Source organism: Sander lucioperca, chromosome 18 (assembly GCF_008315115.2).
Source record: "Sander lucioperca isolate FBNREF2018 chromosome 18, SLUC_FBN_1.2, whole genome shotgun sequence".
In the NCBI taxonomy this organism is placed as follows: domain Eukaryota; kingdom Metazoa; phylum Chordata; class Actinopteri; order Perciformes; family Percidae; genus Sander; species Sander lucioperca.
In genome coordinates, this window is record NC_050190.1 from 24,494,601 (window position 1) to 24,516,644 (window position 22,044).

The 22,044-nt window shown below is 39.8% G+C and overlaps 1 protein-coding gene across 9 annotated transcripts; it reads left to right on the plus strand.

Annotated features, from left to right (window-relative positions):
* The first annotated feature begins 351 nt into the window (after positions 1-351).
* grm1b (glutamate receptor, metabotropic 1b) lies at positions 352-21,884 on the plus strand. Of its 9 annotated transcripts, XM_031310230.2 has the most exons (12): positions 377-511; positions 1,516-2,346; positions 4,054-4,303; positions 10,902-11,137; positions 11,388-11,402; positions 12,014-12,025; positions 14,499-14,745; positions 15,780-15,948; positions 16,618-16,744; positions 18,451-19,378; positions 20,160-21,028; positions 21,068-21,884. In XM_031310230.2, the coding sequence occupies exons 2-11, from the start codon at positions 1,632-1,634 to the stop codon at positions 20,998-21,000; spliced, it is 3,540 nt and encodes a 1,179-aa protein (XP_031166090.1). In that variant the 5' UTR covers positions 377-511; positions 1,516-1,631; the 3' UTR covers positions 21,001-21,028; positions 21,068-21,884. The 9 variants fall into 9 exon arrangements, with proteins under 9 accessions (XP_031166094.1, XP_031166096.1, XP_031166090.1 ...); XM_031310234.2 differs by having other exon boundaries at positions 352-511; positions 1,568-2,346; positions 20,160-21,884; XM_031310229.2 differs by having other exon boundaries at positions 20,160-21,884.
* Positions 21,885-22,044: the final 160 nt, after the last annotated feature.

Here is a 22,044-nt window from a genome sequence, read left to right on the forward strand (position 1 = left end):
CTGATTGCAAGTGCATCACATCTGTCGCTGACGGACACGACGCAGCAGGACGAATTAGGTGAAGTTTGACCGGTCTCTTTACACTTTTCATGAGGGGGAAAAAAACAACCTTCCGCTCCACATAGACTTACTATATTTATCTTTTCGTTTCAGGTTAACATCTCTCCTCACATGGCTACCTTTTCCCCATGTGCACTTGCACAAGAAATGCCATTAATCGATGCTACATTGTCTGAAACATCCCCCTGACGTGTAAGAATAATATAGGCTTCAAATCAGGGGCACTGCAGTGAGTGTGACCCGGTTTCAAGATGCAGTGAGGAAGAGGAGAAGAAAGGGGGAGAGAGAGAGAGAGAGAGAGAGAGAGAGAGAGAGAGAGAGAGAGAGAGAGAGAGAGAGAGAGAGAGAGACTCGGTGCCACAGTAAATTCTCGGCAGAAGAGTCCAGTCTGGCTTCCTTGCTTCAGAGAAGACACAGACCCGCTATGTCCCGAATTGGCTGGTGCAGGTAGGTAAGTAATGCCAGTTATTAGGTGCTTTGCAGACACAGTCTACTTAATATGACAGCGTTGTATTAGCCTGCTCTATTAATTAATCTTCATCCTTTAATTGGTATGCATGTGCATAGGTAGGTGACGATGTTGAAAATGTTGTCCTGTAAATGACCGGCTGTAGAGCAGCGACTGAAGAGCTTGAGTCAGCTGTGAGACGGTGAAAAAGATGATTCAAATAGAGCACGTCCCTGTGTCTTTAGGTGATGCCGTCAGGGGTAAAAGTTGAAGGAACAGTCGCAGGTTGATACAGATCGGTTTGAATGAACAAAATGCGCCGAGAGATGCAGGCAGCTGTCCGTGGTGCTGAAACTCAGAATGTTCCCCTATTTCAGAGCTAACTTTTTATCTCTCAGTTCTAGCATTTAGCATTTAGTGTCTTTAAATCTTGTCATATATGATCGCTGCTGAGATCAATTGTTTTAGGCTCCACCCTGTAGGTCATTGCATACTTTATTGCAACAGGACTCCAATAACTGCCTTTTTGCATGTTTTTGATGCAACTTTTATGTCTGTTTCCACAAACTTCTGCATGATTTGTCATAGAAGACGAGGGAGGTATTAAGTCTTTTTAACAGTTAGAAAAGTCACATTAGTGGACAATTATTTTCATTATCGATTAATCTCAATTTTCTGACTCTGCGATTGATCCTGTCGTTTGTCAGAGGGTAGTGAAAAATGAAAAAAGCTGAATGTGACCTACTCAAATGACTTGTTTTGTTCAGCCAACAGTCCAGCACACAAATATATTCAGTTTACTATCATAGAAGACAAAAGCATAAAATCTAGATCAAATTTGAGAAGCTGCAACCGGAGAATGTTTGTAAAAAAAAAAAATCAAATTCGATCATGAAAAATCGATTATGAAATTTCTTTTCGATCAACTAGGCCTACTTAATTAATAGACTAATTGTTGAAGTATCATCTGTAAAAACAGTTATTAATGCTCCCTGTCTCTTATACAGGGTGACAACGCTGAAGGAGAAGTAGCTGAGGTAATTTCTATTTGATCCAAAGGTGGATTGATGGACCTCCATTATGGCAAAGTGGAAGTGATTCTACGTTCTTCACCTGTGGCACAATGTTGAATATGATTTACCTGACTGCTGTGAGCATCTTGTACTTGCCTGTTTTACTGTATGAGGCATTTGTGTTGTCTAATGGAAAGTACGAGAGGTCCGTGGTGCCGAGCTCTGCCTCTCGCCTGGTGGCGAGGATGGACGGGGATATTATAATCGGTGCCCTCTTCTCTGTTCACCACCAACCCTCCGCTGAGAAGGTGGCAGAGAGGAAATGTGGAGAAGTCCGTGAGCAGTACGGCATCCAAAGAGTGGAGGCCATGTTCCACGCCTTGGATCGGATTAACTCGGACCCAAACCTGTTGCCCAACATCACCCTGGGCTGTGAGATCAGGGACTCCTGCTGGCATTCCTCGGTGGCTCTGGAGCAGAGCATCGAGTTCATACGAGACTCTCTCATCTCCATCCGGGACGACAGGGACGGGTCCAGGTGGTGCATCGAGGGGGTGCCCTCCAGTCAGCCACCGACAACCAAGAAGCCCATAGCGGGGGTCATCGGGCCCGGCTCCAGCTCAGTCGCAATTCAAGTTCAAAACCTTCTGCAGCTGTTCAACATCCCGCAGATCGCCTATTCTGCAACCAGTATCGACCTCAGTGACAAGACATTATTTAAGTACTTCCTCAGAGTCGTGCCCTCAGACACTCTTCAGGCCAGGGCCCTCCTGGACATCGTCAAACGATACAACTGGACTTATGTGTCTGCAGTGCACACAGAGGGTAAGACACATTTCTTTTAAGGGGGTACTCTGGTGATTTAGTATTGCACTTACATAAAGTTAGGAGACTCCCAAGAGACAGATTAAAAGGAGAATTGTCAACAGTGAAGCAGCAAAAGCAGCGACATCCTAACTTTTACTACAGTACATCTCCCATGATGCAATTTAATGGCTTCTTTCATTAGACCCTCCCTGCTACTCCACACATCCAATTTGTAACACAGGCTGCCTCCAGAACCACTGAAGACATTATACAAATGTTTTCACAGGCAGAGTAAGGCTCCTTATGACAAGTAAACTGAACGTCATGTGTAAAATCAGTGGACTGCCCCTTTAATGCATCAACAGTCCTGTCTTTTTGATGTGTGCCCCTTCCCCCATTGTAGCACAGAGGCAGGACTTGTAACCATCTCTGCTGCACTGATTTAATCAATGTTGTGTTTTGCTGCAATATGCAATGTAACTGTTGTTTTGTCTTGTGAATGACATTTTGTAGACTTGTTCTAACAGCAGGTGGCTGCAGACTGTTGGGCTTTCTTTTGTGAGGCTCATCTGCATGATATTAGTATAAATAGAATATCAATTTCAGATGAAAGAGAACATTGTGTTTTTCTGTGGAGTATGTAGAGTTATTTTTTTGCAACAAAGTCCAAGACCAATTGCATATTACCAAGACACAACATTCTTTTTTCTTTTCTTTTCTTCCTCAGTTTTGCCAGGAGTCTTAGTTTGTTGCTCCCGCAGGTGTCAGCTGCTCTTGCAACTTGAACTGAAGCAATTAATCGATTATTAGATCAACATTAAAATTGATTGGCAACTGTATTGATAGCCGAATAACCGTTTTGAGTAATTTTTCATGCAAAAATGACGAACAAAACCAGATTAATTGATAATGAAAATAATCACTAGTTCTAGCATGAGTTGCAACCACCATTTGATATGCATAGAAAGAAGTTGTTGTATTTTGTATTAACTAGTCCAGGCCGACTGAGAAAAGGTCACTTTTTCACACATCCTTGTCTCTGGTTTGAAAAGACATACCTTTGCATTCATTTGCCACACATCTTTATTTTTTTTTCTTTACATTAACTTTTGATTTATTGAAAACTACAATATATAAGCATGTAGACGCTTATACATTATAATGTAGATTGTAATAATTAAGATTCCACCCACAGTGTTGAGCAAGATGCATACCTGAAATACCCATAAGGCAGCTGTTGCAATCTTGTGTATTTCCACTGAGAGAATTTGAGACAAGTAAGTGATAAGCTGATAAAATTCCAATCAAAACCTGGCAACCCTTCTTTGTTTACTGTGATGAAGATCTGTATGTGCTTTTGCCAATTCAATGATTACATTTCTTTACATATCAGACTGATTTCAGCATAAATACTGAAGCTTTTTATTGAAGGTGTAACCTAAGAGTGCTCCCTGGTCCTCAGATAATGCTGTTGAGGTTACTTTAACCCTGTGTGCTCTAGCTGTACTGCTCTTGATTCCATTTAAAGAAGTCTGGGGACACAACGGGCCACTTGAATGCTAAAGGAAGAGCTGTTTTGTCTCAGTAAACCCTCCTTGAATACTTTGTTTAAAAAAGACCATATTCAACATTTAAACAATTTGAAATACTGAATACAGAGTGAACCTGTGAATCAAAACCCATTGACTCTTTCTTTAATAAAACCGCTCCTCTTGTCTTTCTCAGGTAACTACGGGGAGAGTGGGATGGAGGTGTTCAAAGAGCTCGCCTCACAGGACGGCATCTGCATCGCCCACTCTGACAAGATCTACAGCAACGCTGGGGAGAAGCACTTTGACAGGCTGCTGAGGAAGCTGCGTGAGCGTCTGCCTAAAGCCCGAGTTGTTGTCTGCTTCTGTGAAGGCATGACGGTCCGAGGGCTGCTCATGGCCATGAGACGGCTCGGAGTAGCCGGAGAGTTCCTCCTAATTGGCAGGTTTGTTAGTGGTTGTTTCCCCCACGGGAGTTTTTGTTTTGTCTATCGGGGGGGGGGGGGGGATTTATCTTTTGGAAGAAAAGTTAAAAAAAAAAAAAAAATCTTTGCGTTAAGTTTACAGTGGCTTTGTGGAAGATTTGATTGGCCATGAAACTCAGTCTACACAATATGATCAGGAAAACTGAAACAGCTTTTTGTGCCACATGGATTAACGACATTTGTGTCGATAAAGAAGACAATTGTAGTTGACAATCTCAATTTCAACAATCTCACCACAAGGTCCATTTAGTAGCTGTTCTAGAGCTTTCGATCATATTGTGTATCTCACTAGACAGAGGTTGGTCAGTTGTTCTGGAATAAGCAGTTTAATGTTTTTCAGAGCACTTTAAGGCCTTTTCAATGAAAGGCTTTGAAAGTTCATTTTTGACCTTGGACATAGCAGCTGACAAAACAATTTGACCGTAAGGTCCATTCAGTAGCTGTTCCAGAGCTTTGGATTGTTTTTTTATGCATTCGTTATTATCCAGAAAAATGATTCTGTGAGGGAAATCTCCTGTAATATTCAGTTATGCTCTGGATGGTCATATGGAACTGAAATATTCTGTTTTCAGGGTTGTTAAGATTGTTCCAACAAGACGTTTTTTCAGGATGATGAAAATAAGTCTTTTAGTGCTGCTGTTTTGTTTTTGTTTTTAAGTTTGCAGAGGGTTTAAACAAGGTTTTAAGAGAAATGAAAGTCCAACACAATAAGGATCAGGCAAATTGAAAGTTTAAGTAAGAAACTTTCACAGGACTTGTGATTGTGTCTATGGACTTTTTTTCTTTCTCTTTTCTTTCGGAAAGTACAGTGAGCACTCCACGCCCCTCAGCGGGAAGGCTGACAGGGAAAGAAAGTCAGAGCAACAAAAGGATTCAGTAAAGTGAGGCTTGTTAGTGAGGCTGCACGTAGCTTCAAACACAACACTGTCACAGCCTTCTGGAGCTTCACCAGCATTGCAAAACAACAGTTATCCTTTTGCCAGATGCAGACTACTGTTTGTTACTTGTTACACAATTTTTTAAATGTGTGCAGCAAAATTATTTCATATTAATTGACTTCAAATAAGAAAGCATAAGGTAGAACTTCATCTATCCTGAGGGAAATTGTTGTGCAGCAGTTGCAGTACAAAGTAGGAAAGAGTGCAAAGACAAAGAGAGCAACTATGAAAATATGAATAAGCAGATATTCTATAATGGAAAATGCAAAAAATATTAACGAGGTGAACGGTAAGGATCATAAATTGCTCATATCTGAAGTTGCTTATAGTTGTTAGATATGTTTTTTTTTTTTGTATCTCAAGAACTCAGGAGCTGTTAAAATTTTGACAAATTTGCCGATCTATGTTTTGTTCTAACTATTTAATTGATTTTTAAAATCCTTGTCAAACCAAAATCTTGCAGACAATACGGGAGCATGTAAACCTTCAGTTGCAAGACCCCAGTTTGTGCCTCTCATGTATTAACATTACATTCGAGTTGCAGAGCTAAATCTGTTTTTTTGTTGTTGAAAAAAATAAAAACCCAGTGAGCCGCAAATACTCTTCTAACCATAGATGCTTGGTGGTTGTGACAAATGTTTCCCATCTAGGATGGAAACAACAAGAACAATGACATACAGTATGTTCTTGCTTGATTTGTACAAGGAAAATATATATATATATATATATATATATATATATTTTTTTTTTTTTTTTTTTTTTTTACCTTGGAATCAATTTAGTAGCTGTTCTGGAGCTTTCATTCATACTGTATAAGGAATAATTATCACCTTTTCAGCTATTTGTGCCTCATTTATTGACTTTTATTGATTTGTGGTGATAATGAAGATAAATGTAGTTGACCAGACAATCTCACCACAAGGTCCATTTAGTAGCTGTTTTGGAGCTTTCAATTGTATAATTGTATGTTATATTCATTAAGGTTAGATCATTTATTTATATGCAGTGGCAGTTTAAAGTGATTTACAAATTGCATAATAGACTACTAATAATAATAATGACACTAATAATAATAATAATGATAAAAAAAATGATGAATGATAATAATTGTCTCCACTCAGGAAGGATGGTATACACAAAGTTCATATGGAACCAAAGTATTCTCGTTGTCCTTCTGGGAGTAGATTTCCTCTGAAAGCAGAAGATGCTTTGAGTTAGGCAGTCGGTAATGAATAATGCATCCACGCAGCGAGCTCTCCCTCCCTCTCCCTGTCAGATCACAGGCAGGATGGGCTAATATGGGACAGCACCTCCAGCATAAGCCGGGGTATGAGGAGTAGTGAACATCAAAGCTCATATCAGCGCTCCTACCTCCAGACATTCCCTCTTTGTGGAGTCTCAGCTCACCTCAAGTCCTGTTAGGAGCAGTTGCAGCATCTGTAACCAGGCTGCGATAAAAGCTTGCTATGGCTCATTTACTGAGAGCGGTTCACTCATTTGTTGCTGCTTTATTCACAAAGGTTGATGAGACGGAGTAAAAAAAAACAACCTTCTTCTCAACCCAAAAGATGAAATGCAGGCCTACGTATGAAAAAAATGGAGTTTAAACTTCCTCTCACCCCTTCCACTTGAATTTGCGCTGCTGCTAAAGTCTCCAGGGAAGATAAAGAAGGCCGTGAGTTTGGTAGAGCACTGTGCGTGTGTGTGTTTTCTGGGTCAAGGAGACTACTGAAAAAGGAAAATGTTTTTTAGAGCAACGCAGTAAGTGAACACATGCAGCCCTGTGTGCAATGGGCCAATGGAGCATGCCTGAGGTGCTGGTCATCAGCCATCCATCTTCTGCTGTGTGCAGGATGAAAAAAAACTGTGGCTGTTCTCACAGCACAGCTCCCACACACATCTCAAACAACACACAACTCATTTGATCGACTCTCAAGTGAAATGATAAAAGAATATATCAGTTTTATCATCCCATGCCTGACAAACATTTAACTCCTAATCCGTTTTGCTTTTGAAACAATCTTTTTTATTTCATAAAGCATTATTCATTGACATAAATAGCCTCTACTAGTACTTTCAATAATGTCTGGCAGCAATGCATCCTTCCCCCCAAAATTAAATGATTCATGATTGTGGGATACAAGATTTGTGTTATAAATCTGTACAGTATGTGCGCTCGTTGACGTCAGAACTGTAGGTTTTTGGCACTCCGAGTGTTGGACTGGAGGGAGTGTGATGCTGAGAAGCAGATGGCTAGGTACTGTTGATACTGTCACACTGGACAGCCATTGTCAGTTCATTTTTGAAGTGCCAGCCAAGCCAAACGTGCTGTTGGCTTCGGTTTTTGGCCAAATGTGGGTATAAAGGCTGGTATTTTTGTACTGTGGATGAAATGCATTTTTTTTGCAATATTCAGTATCTTAGAATGAGTCTGTTTTACACAAAGATTCATTGTTTTATTTCAGCCTGAAGCATAATTAGAACAGCATCATTTTTTTTTTTATACAAAAAGCGACTGTTTTAGGAGAATCTCAGTAGTTTCTTAGTGCAGTGTTACTCACCATAGCTATTCAACAGACACACTCTGGGATAACTATGCCTTTTAAAGGGGAACTATGCAGTTTTTTTAGCTTAATTCACCTTAACTGAACAGCTTCGGAGTCATTGGAATGGTTATATGACTTTTTTCGAGTTGAATGGTGGTTGTCTCGCTTCCCCCTAGCGCCTGTGAGCGGAAAAAACACCCTTGCGTTTAGGCACTGCACACATACACTCCCCCATCCAGGAACCGGCTAGCAAGAAGAAGGTAGCGATGAGTTTTTCACACTATTGTCATGGCTGAGCCAGCAAAAAAGAAGCAGAAAGCTAGGAAAGCATTGTCGGAGGAACAGAGAAAGAGGAAACGGCAGACTGACCAAGCGAGTTTTTACACAGTGTTGCCAAATATCTATTCCAAAGCTGTAGGGGGAGCTCTATAGAGAAAGCTGCGAGCAAAAAGCGCGCAAACAGCAAAGAAATTGCCAAAATTGCATAGCGCCCCCCTGGAAATTCATCCAATAGTTGTTGAGATATTTCAGTCTGAACCAAAATGGATCTTTAAAAGATGCAAATGATTAAATCATTAGCAAAGTAAATAAGATCTAATCGCAGGTTTGACAGCGTTTTGCATATAATTCATTTATTCATATTGTCATGCTTTATCATACAGGACTGAACTGTCAATCAGCAAAAATATAAATTAATATAACCGGACTGTTGGCTTTTGCTTTGAAGTCATTATAGTTTTTGTGTTTATATGTTCCAGTTGTCATACCTTATGAGAATATTGCCATTCTGCACACGATGATTCACGTTTTGTGGCCAGAAAAGTGATTTGTAATATTTAATTACATTCAGTGTGTTGTTGCAGTCTAGAGAGTTGTTTTTGTGCCAAATCATCCTTGAAACGATGCTATTTAAGATCCCTCCATATCCCCTGTTCTGCTCCTTCATTTCTTACTCATGTAAGTCACATTTATGCGTCATGGATGTGATTGCTTTGCCACACTGCTTAGAAATACTCAAGCTGCATTTGCAACTCAAATGAAGGGAGTTTTTTTTATTGATTCATATCTGAAGTGTCAAACAAAAGCATTTGTCTCATCAGTATGATCTTTTGTGAGAGGATTCAATGCAGAATTGATTTCCAAAATAGGCGAGCATGTATACTATAAATACTAACTATGGCCATCGGTGAGACAAAGTCACACTTACAGTAAGAGTCTGTGTGGAGGGTGGGAGCTGGTTTCTCTCCAGGGCAGATTGTACTGCTACAGTACTGATCTGTGAATTCTCACCGGACTTGTGATTTTTTTTTTTTTTCTTCTTTTGGCAAGTACAGTGAGCACTCCACGCCCCTCAGCGGGAAGGCTGAAAGGGAAAGAAAGTCAGAGCAACAAAAGGATTCAGTAATTTGATTTTATTTGATTTGGTTTTATTAGGATCCCCATTAGCTAATGCAGAACATCAGCTACTCTTCCTGGGGTCCACAAAGTAAAGTAAAGTGAAGTGAGGCTTGTTAGTGAGGCTGCATGTAGCTTCAAACACGACACTGTCACAGACTTCTGGAGCTTCACCAGCATCGCAAAACAACAGTTATCCTTTTGCCAGATGCAGACTACTGTTTGTTATTCGTTATACAATTTAAAGAATGTGTTTGAAGCAAATGGATTTTATATTATTTGACTTCAAATAAGAAAACATATGAAAGAACTTTATTTATCCTGAGGTAAATTGTTGGGGAAACGTGCAAATATAAAGAGAGGAACTATGAATATATCAATTAACAGGTATCCAAAATATACACACTGACAAAAATACATACACAGTTAACTGAACATAAGTTGTTCATATCTTAAGTTGCTCATATGTTAGAGCTGGGGTTTGGTTTCTTGTTTCTGAAAACTTCAAACTTTTGTAGGTAATTTTGAAAATCTTTTCCAAATTCTTGCAGACCTCTTAGATAATGCATGTTATCCTTCAGGATCCCAGTTTGTGCCTCTCATGTATAAGCATTACATTCGAGTCACAGTGCTAAACATCAGTAATTTCAAGAAAGAAAATGCCCAGTGATCTTTGAAAATCCCAGAAGGTAATTTTACAACACTTATTTTCTTCTTTTTTTTCTCTCCAGAAACATCAAAGATGCTTCCAACCATCTACAGTAGATGAGAAAATAGTTTTTTCCCTGCTTGATAAAAAGAGTGTTGTGACTCTTGTTTCCACCATCCGTCATTCCTTGCTTGTTTTGTCCAAGAAAAATATAAAAGCGTTATTTTTGAATGAAAATGTAAAAATACCAGTAATGTAGAAAATTACAACTAATAATAATACCTTTTAAATGTTGGTTCACATCATATAAATTAAGCAAGGACATAATACATAATATCATTTCCAACTACGATGGTTAAAAAGGTCTTTGAGGGTTCTCGAAATTGCTTCAGAAGATGTTGTAAATCTAAATATTAGTCTGTATATATTGCTTTTACATGCTGACTGTAATAAGTCTTTTTTATGTTGCTATTTTTGAACTGCCCAGGGACAACAGATGAAAATTAGCCTGTTGAGCTAACTCTGGCTCATTTACAGTTACTTTTCTGTTGATTAAAGATGCAGTAGGTAAAACTTATGAAACTAACTTTCTGTCATATTTTCTGAAACTGACCCTATGTTCCAGTAGAACTACATGAAGCAGGTCATTAAAAAAAAATCTGGTTCCTCTGGTACCACCTACAGCCTGTAGTGTGATTTGCAAAAATCCACAGCTCCCTGTTCAGATGCACCAATCAGGGCCGGGGGGCCTCTAACTGTCTAACTGCGTGTCAATCACTGCTCATGCACAGCATTCATTCTCCCTTGTGGGGGGAGGGGCTTAGGAGACCGTTTGGGCTTTAGCAGAAAGGGGGGAGGGACTGAGAAATTGGCAGTGTTCAAATTCTTTGGCTAAATCCTGGATCTTCACAATCCTACCTACAGCACCTTTTAATGATCACTGTCCCTGACCAATAAACAAATAGATGAAATAAATGTTAATGCATGATAGGCAGAACTCGGGGCTATTTGCGGTGTGTTCCTCTGTGCAGTGATGGCTGGGCCGACAGAGTCGAGGTGGTGGAGGGATACGAACAGGAGGCTGTGGGCGGCATCACGGTGAAGCTGCAGTCTAAAGAGGTCTCCTCCTTCGATGACTACTTCCTGAAGCTCAAGCTCAGCACCAACACCCGCAATCCGTGGTTCCCCGAGTTCTGGCAGTACCGCTTCCAGTGCCGCCTTCCCGGACACCCGCTAGAGAACCTGAATTATGCACGAAACTGCACAGGTAGCTAAACAATTCGTCAGGCAACTGTAATGTCTTTCTGGTTTACATTGTTATGCCAGTGTGCACATCAGCTTGTCTTTTTCAACTGTTGTGATGTGTGCAATGCCCAGAGGACGATGCCAAAAGGCCCTGTAAACTGGAACACGTTCTTTAATTATGAATAAGACTGCCAGAGGGTAGAATTCTCTCTGTCAATCCAATAACACATATTTTTTCATATTGTTCATTTCGGTGACACGTGGATTTGCAGAGGATGATGATCTAGGTAAATTTACATAATTTTCTTTTACAAAGGAACACAATTAATGCATTAGCCTAAGTTCTTGGTTTCTCGAAAAAATGCTCAACAAGCATGTTTCCAAAACATATTTTTTACATGCTTTTTTACATATTTCTTTTACACATTTATCTACAGAATATATATTTACGTTTTCAATCCCAATTTACCAGGTTGATAAGATTATTGCTGCTGTTTAATTCAGTGTTTCTAAAATCTTTTTATTAATTCTTTCAAATTCATCATATTGATAAACGTAAATATAAAATGATGCATGCAGCAAAAAAAACATTTTTATACTTTTTAGTTGATAGCTCTCAAGGTTCTTCAAGTGACGTTGTTTTTACCATTGCACCTCACTTTCTTCAGTTGTTTTAAACTTTTATTCCTTTGCAGCGTTTGCACATTATTTACGAGAATGGAGCTCTCTTCTTTATTATTCTCATACGTCAAGCTTTTCTTCATTCCTACAAAGCGTCATATTTTAATAGCAGTTATTACACTATTTATGTATGCCTCATACGTGGAGATAGAGCTATTGTTTGCTGTCCTGTCACTTCTATGGTTTTTACAATATTATTTATATTTCTTTGGTGTAGAACTCCAAGACGGTGAGTGTATCCCTCTGAATGGAACCATAAAGCTCCTCACTTTGGGAATATACATAGAGGTTGACTGATATTAAGGTTTTATTACATGATGTGGTCATTTCAGTAGTCAGCTCACATTCTCATTTCTCTCCAAACGTACTATTAATCTCAGTTAACCTCTAATATATCAAGCTATTGGGATGTTTCTATTTGTTTTTCCAGTGAGAGCCCAACATTTGATCTGCTCTCACGTTCTGCTCTCACACCCTTTTGTGGCCTTAAGTCGTACAAAACAGCCCAATAACATTTGAGTGAGATGGTAACTGGCTGATCAGGCTTAAGTTGCATGTAGCCACAGATCTCGTGAAGCCACCTTGCAGCAGATAACACGTATTATCAGAGCCATTGTAGTTTGTAGTTGTATTCACATTTGGACAGAGAGGGTTGAGTTGTCTTGCGGCGGCAGCAGGAGGCCCTCTGCTTGCATGCTGACATTGTGACATCATTGCATCATGACTGAAGCTCACACAGCTCAGTGAGTGAGTGAGGCGAGCGTCGACGCCAAGGAGCTGTTAAACTAGGTCATCACCCACGGTTCCCGTCGGCCACTCACCCAGCTGCCACACAACTGAATTTACTGTTTATGTGTTGGTTTGCACAGGCAGTCAATTTCCCAGCAGTCCTCTTTTATGATCATGACTTGATTTAAGACGAGTGGTGAGATAAACACCAGCAATGGATGATGCTCAAAAGCTTGTCAGCCTCATGTGTCACACCGTTGTTTTGTGCAGTGTGTGAATCTTGTCTTACACTGAGTAGGATAAATGTAGCAACTCACAATGTGTATGACTAATGATGTAACTAGAAAAGAGAGTGAATATCTTTGCCTACCCTGTGCAATCATTGAAGCAAGTCATTTTAAATAAACTTATAATAAAATACAATATACAACATTTTAGAAAAAGATTACATACTTCTGCCTCAAAAATGTTCTGAAAATTTAAGAAATCCTTAAAAAATCAACATCATCAAGTAATCAACATTTATTTCTATATTATAGGTTTTTAAAGATTCTTCAAATAAACAAAGAAACCTGTCAATTTATTTCAAATTATTTTAACCCTGTAATTTCTAGAAATGTAAACAAAAGGTAATTCAACTTAGAGCTGTCAAATGAAATACCATTACTTTTTAAAATACTATCACTAACATATACCAGCAATGAAAACTGCTGAGAGTGTAACAATAATTTTGCTTAATAATGATTCACTCACTTGAATCAAATGTTGAGTTCGCATTAAAGTATTATTGCATCATGAAAGAGTAGATTAAATCATAGTCATAATGGCCACCTAATATTTATTCCCTACTAGGGTAAAATTCAGTTACAAGTTGTATCATTTTCCATCAGATATTACATAACCAGTTCCTACATCATACTCCACTTCATTTCCATAAAATATGAAACAGGGATTTTTGGAACACATGCAGGTGACAGATACTGTAGAGTAAAGTGACAACAGCAGTGTATCACATCCAGACCACGTTTCATAAGCTATGGTAATTTACTAGCATAGGGTGCTGATGTGAAAATATGCTTTACCAGAGTGATCCTTTTGTAAAAAAAGAAAAAAAAATCTATGCTCTAAATGTAAATGTGTGAATGACTAAACTGATGATTGTACAGGGGTTCAAGGGCAGATAGTTGGTGGAAAGAGAGATTTAGCTTGTTGTTCCCTTCTTACCAAGTGCTGATTTTACAAGAGTTTTTTGTGCTCTGGCAAAAGATGCTTTTCACACCAAAGGATGCTACAATAAAATGATCATCTTCAGCTCCAGGAGCTGCCAAACATACGTACCTGACCACAACATATCGAATGCATGGTGCAGCTCTTTGTAATAACTAAGTTGACATCTTACTTTATCACAAAGCAACTAAAAAAAACCTGCTTACTCTGCTTCTAGCTTGCATTACACTGAACTGATAGGGTGTGTTTGAACATCACACACTGTTTGTCTCATTCACTCATCGCGTTTGTCCGAGGAAAAACGATATCAACAGAAGACAACAGATCCTAAACACGTGAGAACAGTTGGTTAATTTTTCTACTTGAGGAGACACAATCTCAGTGTCACAGTATTTTAGACCAACTCTAATTGAATCCGGACTCATGAGTGTAGAAATGGATAGTCTTACCATGGTAACAAAGTTTCTTTGAAGCCATTTTCTAAAGGCTTCCAGTTCTTTTAAAGTCTGTATTCAGCGAATACTTATTACAAGAATGCATCTGTGAGCACTGAGCACCCTATCACTCCTTTGTAATTTGTAACATCATGCTAGACACACCTGTACAGAAACTTCTAAATGATTCCTACAGCATAACACATAACATGCTACTGCTTGCAGCAATGAAGCCCCTCCTGTAAGGCTTTCCCTTTTAAATATCTGTCCTGGAGATGAACCCTTACTGTTATCTCATGTGTGGCTGGGCAGGTTATGAAAGTCTGGAGGACAACTACGTTCAAGACAGCAAGATGGGCTTCGTCATCAATGCCATCTACGCCATGGCCCACGGGCTGCAAGACATGCACACTATTCTCTGCCCTGGGCATGTGGGGCTCTGTGAAAACATGAAGCCTGTCGATGGCAGCCACTTACTGGACTTTCTGCTTAAGACCTCCTTCACAGGTGTTTCTGGAGAAGACATTTGGTTTGATGAGAATGGCGACTCACCCGGGAGGTAAAACGCACGTCCTTTCCATTCTTCTAGAAATACTCAGTAGTGGAAGATGTACTCAGATGGTTCATTGATGGTTAAAAAATAGCATTTCCACATTATAGAAAAACTCTGCTACAAGTAAGTCATGCATTTCAAATTTGACTTAGTACAAAAATATTACCATCAAAATATACCAAAAGTAAAAGCGCTCATTTTGCAGAATGTGTATTATAATATTGGATTATAATTATTGATGCATTAATGAACATCACTTTAGCGTTGTAGCTTGTTAATATGGGGCTCTTTTTTTTTCTTTTCTTTTTTAAGTTTATTTCTAGATATTTTCTATATAATACTTTACTGGGTAGCTTCTGAATTCCCTCCTTACTATGATAATGTATTTGATAATTATGTTTTGTATTATGAATTTGAATCTGGAAAGTAACTAAAGGCCAAGTATAAAGTACCTCAAAATTGTACAGTACTTGAGTAAATGTACCTGTTACTTCCCATCACTGGAAACACTGTGTAATTCTTCAAATGCTTTGCTTCACCAGAGGTGTTTTTACTCTACTGTAATTAAAGCAGCATTAAATGACCTACAACCATTTTTAATTACATTATTTTAGTGGATGTTTTCAGTTCAGGTACATTTACATATGCAGAATAATGTCCCTACTATAATGAGAAAAACAATTGCCTGAACACTTTAATGATTGATGCACTAAAGACTCCCATTAATCCTGCTAAAGTTACTGAATTTGTTTAGAACTTACATAACAGTCGCTTGTTTTCAGCTTCTTTCATCCGTGAGCAACTAAAATTGCATCGTCAGGTGAGGTTGAGTGTTTTGAAGTTCCAGTGGGGAGTTATTATTGCAAACCAGAGAGTAAGAGAGATAAAAAACAAATCAGCACCTGGCGAAATAATCCCTGAGTCACATGTATTGATTAAGAACCTGACAGTTATTTCCCCATCAAGAATTGATTCAACATCGGTAAAACCTTGTTGAAATTGTGTTTCCGTCTAACTCGTGGCTTTTTACCCAATATCAGGTACGAGATTAAGAACTTCCAGCAAGTGGAGCCTGGTGTTTATGACTACATCAACATTGGCTCCTGGCATGAGGGTCTTCTCAGTCTGGATGACGAACTGATGCATATGAACCGCAGTGACGTGGTCCGCTCTGTCTGCAGTGAGCCCTGCTCCAAAGGAGAGATCAAGGTAGGGGACAAATCCCTTAGATGCTGTCCTGCTTATAGGACATATTGCCACTGCACAGGTTACCTCTGTCTTTGCTTAGGTTTCACTGTTCTTCAAATATTTGGACTACAACTCTCTCTTTCTTCACCTTGCAGACAAATGAACAGCTTGGTTACGTTGTACTACATGATGATGACGACGTATTTTGTCACTACCTTTTGATAAGGCACCTTTGTATAAGGGGCTTATACGTTTTAGCTAATGGCTTTAATAATGGTTAATAAATCCTTTAGTCATTTAATGCTTTAGGCTATATATCAGTATTAAACCATTTATAAGAACACATTTTGGAATGCCAGGTTGTGAACAAACACATTGGCCTTCATCTTTTCTAATGAAGTTTTACATGTTTGAAATCCAATAATAAATGCTCATACTGTCATCAATAAAGGTTTTTATCATCAAGTTAGCAGCTGTAATGAGATGTCAATTAATGGATTTTGGTCCAGATTATTATTTGTTATTATGAATTATGAATGATCTATCTTTAGTTTTGCCGTGTTTAAAAACAAATATTTAAATATCTACAGTAAACAGTGGGACTCCTTTTTACACTGAAACAAACTCAGGGTAGACATAGGTACTTGTAGGAAAGTATTTTTACTTTTCTCTACATGTTTTGTCGTCCAGGTGATCAGGAAGGGAGAAGTGAGCTGCTGCTGGATCTGCACTGATTGTAAGGACAACGAGATCGTCCAGGACGAGTTCACATGTAAGGCCTGTGAGCTGGGCTGGTGGCCAGATGAAGAACTGGAAGGTAGGTTTGACCTGATAGGAACACTGTACAAGGCCTGGCACAGGACTTCACTGGTTTTCCTTTAGAGGAGCAGTTTGACAGTTTGGGAAATGTGCTTTTTTCCCCTGAGAGTTAGATGAAGAGATTAATACCTTCATATCTGTTCATTAAATATAAAGCTACAGCCAGCCAGCTTAGCTTAGCTTAGCTTAGCATAGTGACTGGAAACAGGGGGAAACAGCTAGCCTGGCTCTGTCTAAATGTAACAAAAACTTCCTACCAGCAGTGTGTACAAGTGTAAAAACTATTTGTGGTTTTGTAAGAGGTTATGTGCAACTTCCTGGAGCCTCCACTGGTTGATAGGCAACCTCTCAATGGTCACAAGACTTCATGTCTCTGGTCATCAGCCAAGAAATAGTTTCACATAACCCCCCGTAAAATCACAAGTTGCTGTTTTGTTTTGTTTTTGTATGAATTAAACAAATGAGATATAGCATGTTAATTTGTGAACTTTAGAGGCGCTGAAAAGCAGACTTAAGTCTTGGATAGAGCTAGGTTAGCTGTTCCCCTCCGTTTCCCATCTATATGCTATGCTAAGCTAAGCTATCGTCTGCTGGCTGTAGCTGCATTTTGGGAAACTTATTCTCCAAAATGTCGAACTGTTTTAATTAATGAAAATTGAATTTCTCTGCCATATTCTTCCAAGACTGTAAGCCCCACTGATTAGAACAGAAAATGTTGCTGTTCTGCAATTTTTGCATGTAAATTGAGATGAATTTAGGTTACTTCAGTTGCCACAGGCCACAGGAGTTCCTGTTGCATGATTGGTGCTTTCAGAGACAAGAGGAGATTCTTTAGTCTTATTAGAGGTTCTGTAGAAAGTTAAGTTCCTCCCCTCTCCTTGCCACCTGTACTCTGTACAGTTTGTCCTGCTAAGATTTTTGCAGCGCTATTTTGTAAACCTGTTCTGTCCTATTTCCATTGCTTTCCCATGACACCTGAGAGCCATTCATCATCTTCACCATTTTATCCGACAGCAGCCCTACTTCACTTACCACTCTTCTGGCCCACTTTCAAAGGCCTTCTGTGCTGTTCAAAGACAAGACACTTTCTTAATCGGATCATCCTGCCTCCATGCTTTTGCATTATTATTTTTACCGCAAGTCCTTTTAGGGACACATAAATGAGAAAATGTGGGATGACTTACAAATTATTCTTGTCAGTTTTCTAACCCTAACCTTCCTACCCCCAATAAATAAATAAAACTACATAATTTAGATATTCAAAGTGTGATCTCAACATGGAGCAGAAGGCAGATCTTATATGGATCCATGAGAAACGCAGTGATTTACTTTGTCCTGCTGCATTGGCCCCCTCCTCCACTAGCTGTGGCCCAGCCTGGCCATGGCAGAGTAGAAAAGGGTTTATTTATAGTTGAGCTAAAAATCTAGTTTAAGGCTTACTGTATTTTCTCAGGCTAAAATGTATTTTAATAATTTTGAATGTGTCCCTACTATAAAGCCTTAACAATTTGAAACCCTTCATTTCATTCTTCTCACTCTTCATTTCATTCTTCTCACAATTACCTTTTATTTAGGCATTGTTTTCTCTAGATAACCAAAATCTAACCACCAAACTGATGCTGATATGCTTAAAGTTGTATGAGCTGCTTTTAGTGTAGTATTTTGGCTGTCAGTTTATATTGTCATGTTTTTTATCTTTTTCAGGCTGTGAGCAAATTCCTCTGCGCTACCTGGAGTGGAGCAATCCAGAGTCCATTATCCAGGTGGTTTTTGCCTGTCTGGGAATCCTGGTCACGTCATTTGTTGCCTTCATCTTTGTCTTATATCGTGACACGCCTGTGGTCAAATCCTCCAGCCGTGAGCTCTGCTACATCATCCTCGCAGGGATCTTCTTGGGCTATCTGTGTCCCTTCACCCTTATCGCCCGTCCCACCGTGGCCTCCTGCTACCTCCAGAGGCTGCTTGTTGGACTCTCAGCTGCCATGTGCTACTCCGCTCTGGTAACCAAAACCAACCGTATTGCCCGTATTCTGGCGGGCAGCAAGAAGAAGATTTGCACCAGGAAACCGAGATTCATGAGTGCTTGGGCTCAAGTGGTCATTGCCTCCATCCTGATCAGTGTCCAGCTCACCTTGGAGATTACCCTCATCATCTTGGAGCCTCCTGAACCCATCAAATCCTACCCCAGCATCAAAGAAGTTTTCCTCATCTGCAACACCAGCAACGTGGGTGTTGTGGCCCCTCTCGGCTACAACGGCTTGCTCATCATGAGCTGCACCTATTATGCCTTCAAGACCCGCAACGTTCCTGCAAATTTCAACGAAGCCAAATACATCGCCTTCACCATGTACACCACGTGTATAATATGGCTGGCGTTTGTGCCAATCTACTTTGGCAGCAACTACAAGATTATCACCACGTCTTTCTCTGTAAGCCTCAGTGTGACTGTAGCTTTGGGCTGTATGTTCACCCCAAAGATGTACATCATCATTGCCAAACCTGAGCGGAACGTGCGCAGCGCGTTCACCACCTCTGACGCTGTGCGCATGCACGTCGGCGATGGCAAAATTGCCTGCCGAAGCAACAGCCTGCTCAACATGTTCAAAAGGAAGAAGAACACTGGAAACGGCAGGTAGGTTCATTAATTGAGTCTGTGAGTCCTGCTCCTGAGGCACCTCAGGGATGCTGGTTTTACTGTAATTCCCTCTCATAGGGAGCCTGATGTCTTACTGTATTTACTTTCTTAGGGACACCTGTTGTAAAGTGTGACGGATATAGGTCAGTGCTCAATTCACACAGCTGTTTGAACCTTTGAACTGATGGTAAAATTAAAACAAGCATCTCTGTGTGCTAAGGGATGACAAGTGGGATCACAAATACAGACTACAGGTTTCCTGCAGGGTTCACCAAATCAAATGTAAGGACTTCAGACCTTTTTAATACCACATAGAATTCAATGTGATGCCTGTTTTTACAGTCATACCAGCCAAAGTTTGAAAGTGTGATCAAAAACCAGTGGGGACAATATGGCCTAGAATTATTTATATCCTTCTTTTTTAGTACTTTTCAGCAATTTATTACAATAATTCCCAGTGATATAAATAATGTGACCTGATCCCAGATAAGCGGGATAGAATGGATGGGTGTATGGAGAGATTACATGAAAAATGATTCATTCATTTAACTTCATTTAAGTTGTTGCTAAAAATAAAAACTTGCCCAATATGGGTTGATGAGCTTCCTAGCTTTTAAAGATTTTTCAAAAGCCTGCAGATAACCTGGAATACTACGTACAACATAAATATTTTTCATTTATTTAGACCACAAGATCATTCTTTCTTACATGAATGCTGTTTTTGTCTCCACTTTTGTGGGTTCCTGTGAAGTAACAGCCATCTTTATTCTGTTCATAGTTCTAATGGAAAGTCTGTGTCATGGTCTGAACCAGGTGCAAGACATCCTCCAAAAGGGGATCACACGTGGCACAGACTGTCAGTGCACGTGAAGAGACAGGAAGCAGGTTCCAATCAGATGGCTGTCATCAAACCCTTAACTAATACCTACCAAAGCCGAGGCCTGGACTTCTCAGACCTCAGCACTAAGACTTTGTACAATGTGGCTGAGGAGGACGAGAGTGACCCGATCATATACAATCCCCCCATCACTCCCCCAATGATGACCCACAGACACATTGCTGCCTGTGGGCTTATAAAAGACGTGGAGGAGGTGAAGCTGTATAAACCTCAGCATCTGCAGCCAAATTGCATTATCCCCCAACACGTCGTCATGGACCACCTACAGGGGAATGTGATGGTTGGTAAATTCAACAGTGACACCCCTGATCTTAATGATATGATTAGCATGCCCGAGGCGGTGAGCGGCGGCATGCCCGTATACCACCAGGCCCACCTGATCCAGCAGGAGCCGGTCCTGCCTCTGCACATGGACCCGTTTGATGAGGAGCCCTCCCCCCCTTTAGAGGACGAGGAGATGGAGAATGAGCAGTTTGGCCTTCTCCACGGCTACATGTACAACAACGCCCAGATTCATGACGAGGACGTTGTTGAGGTCAAATTAGCCATGGAAAACTCTCTGGCTCTAATGCCTCCGTCCCCTTTCCGAGATTGCGCTGCTCCTCCAGCGAGCCCCTACCCCAATTCGCCGGTGTCTGAGTCGATTTTGTGCAGTCCTACAAATGTGACATATGCCTCCGTCATCCTCAAAGACTTCAAGCAAAGCTCCTCAACTCTGTGAGGGTGCACACTAAATATTACCAGTTGTTGTACTATATTTTCAAGTTTGACAATAAGTATGACACAAGTATTACTTGTGGTGTATATGATGATGATATATAAGGAAGAAGTCGTTCTGTGGTCTGACAAGTCATTTTTCACTCTATAATTGATAGCTGTTACATGATAAGGGTGAACAACAAGGCGCAACATTTTAAAATTCTTTTAGATGTCTACAATAGTGAAGAAAATTTGCCTCTTACAAACATATATTTATATGCTAATATAAGCTTTTAGGATAAAATACATTTTGTGCTTAACAATAAGACAAGCAACTAAGATTGTCTATGTATGTACATTTATAACTATGAACAGATTTATTTGAGAAAATATAGACGACATAAGCAGAGGATTTTACTGATTTTAAACAGGGCGACTTAATGGGGAATATACAGTAGTTTGTAAAATCGGATTTGTCAATAGTATTTTTAGAAAATATGTTTTGTGTTACGCATTGTGACTTTTCTGTTTTATTAAGAACAAAAGAAATTGGAAAAGTTTAAAGGAATAGTTCGCAATTGGGAAAATACACTTATTGCTTTCTTGAAGAGAATTTGATGGGATGAGATTTCCCTCTAACATCTGTCCGCTAAATATAAAGCTACAGCCATTAGCTAAGTTCAGCATAAAGACTGGAAAAGGGGAAACAGCGGCCTTTTCTCACCAAGAGGTGTATGAATAACATGCTAATATCTAATTATCCCAACACATTTTTTGTTTTTTGCGTGCCATTTCATGCCATATGTCTCTACTGACTTGTGACGTAGTATGAAGAGCGAGATGTGTCAAACAAAGACAGGACTTTCACCCACGAGACCGATGTTCGTGTCCTGTGTGAAACCAAAAGTCAACAACCAAAAAGTTCAGATAAGAACAACGTTAACCACGTGTTTAAAACTGACAAGTTGGGACAGGGCATTAAATGACATACGTAAAGTTTAAAAAGCTTGACATGACACGCAAAATGTGTCCATGTAATACAAGCCTTCTGTGATCGCGCACCGCC

Coding starts and splice junctions, on each gene's coding strand:
- grm1b (XM_031310234.2), top strand. CDS start 1,632: ATGTTGAATATGATTTACCTGACTGCTGTGAGCATCTTGTACTTGCCT. Junction 2,347..4,053: donor GTCTGCAGTGCACACAGAGG/GTAAGACACATT, acceptor TGTCTTTCTCAG/GTAACTACGGGGAGAGTGGG. Junction 16,745..18,450: donor GCCAGATGAAGAACTGGAAG/GTAGGTTTGACC, acceptor TATCTTTTTCAG/GCTGTGAGCAAATTCCTCTG.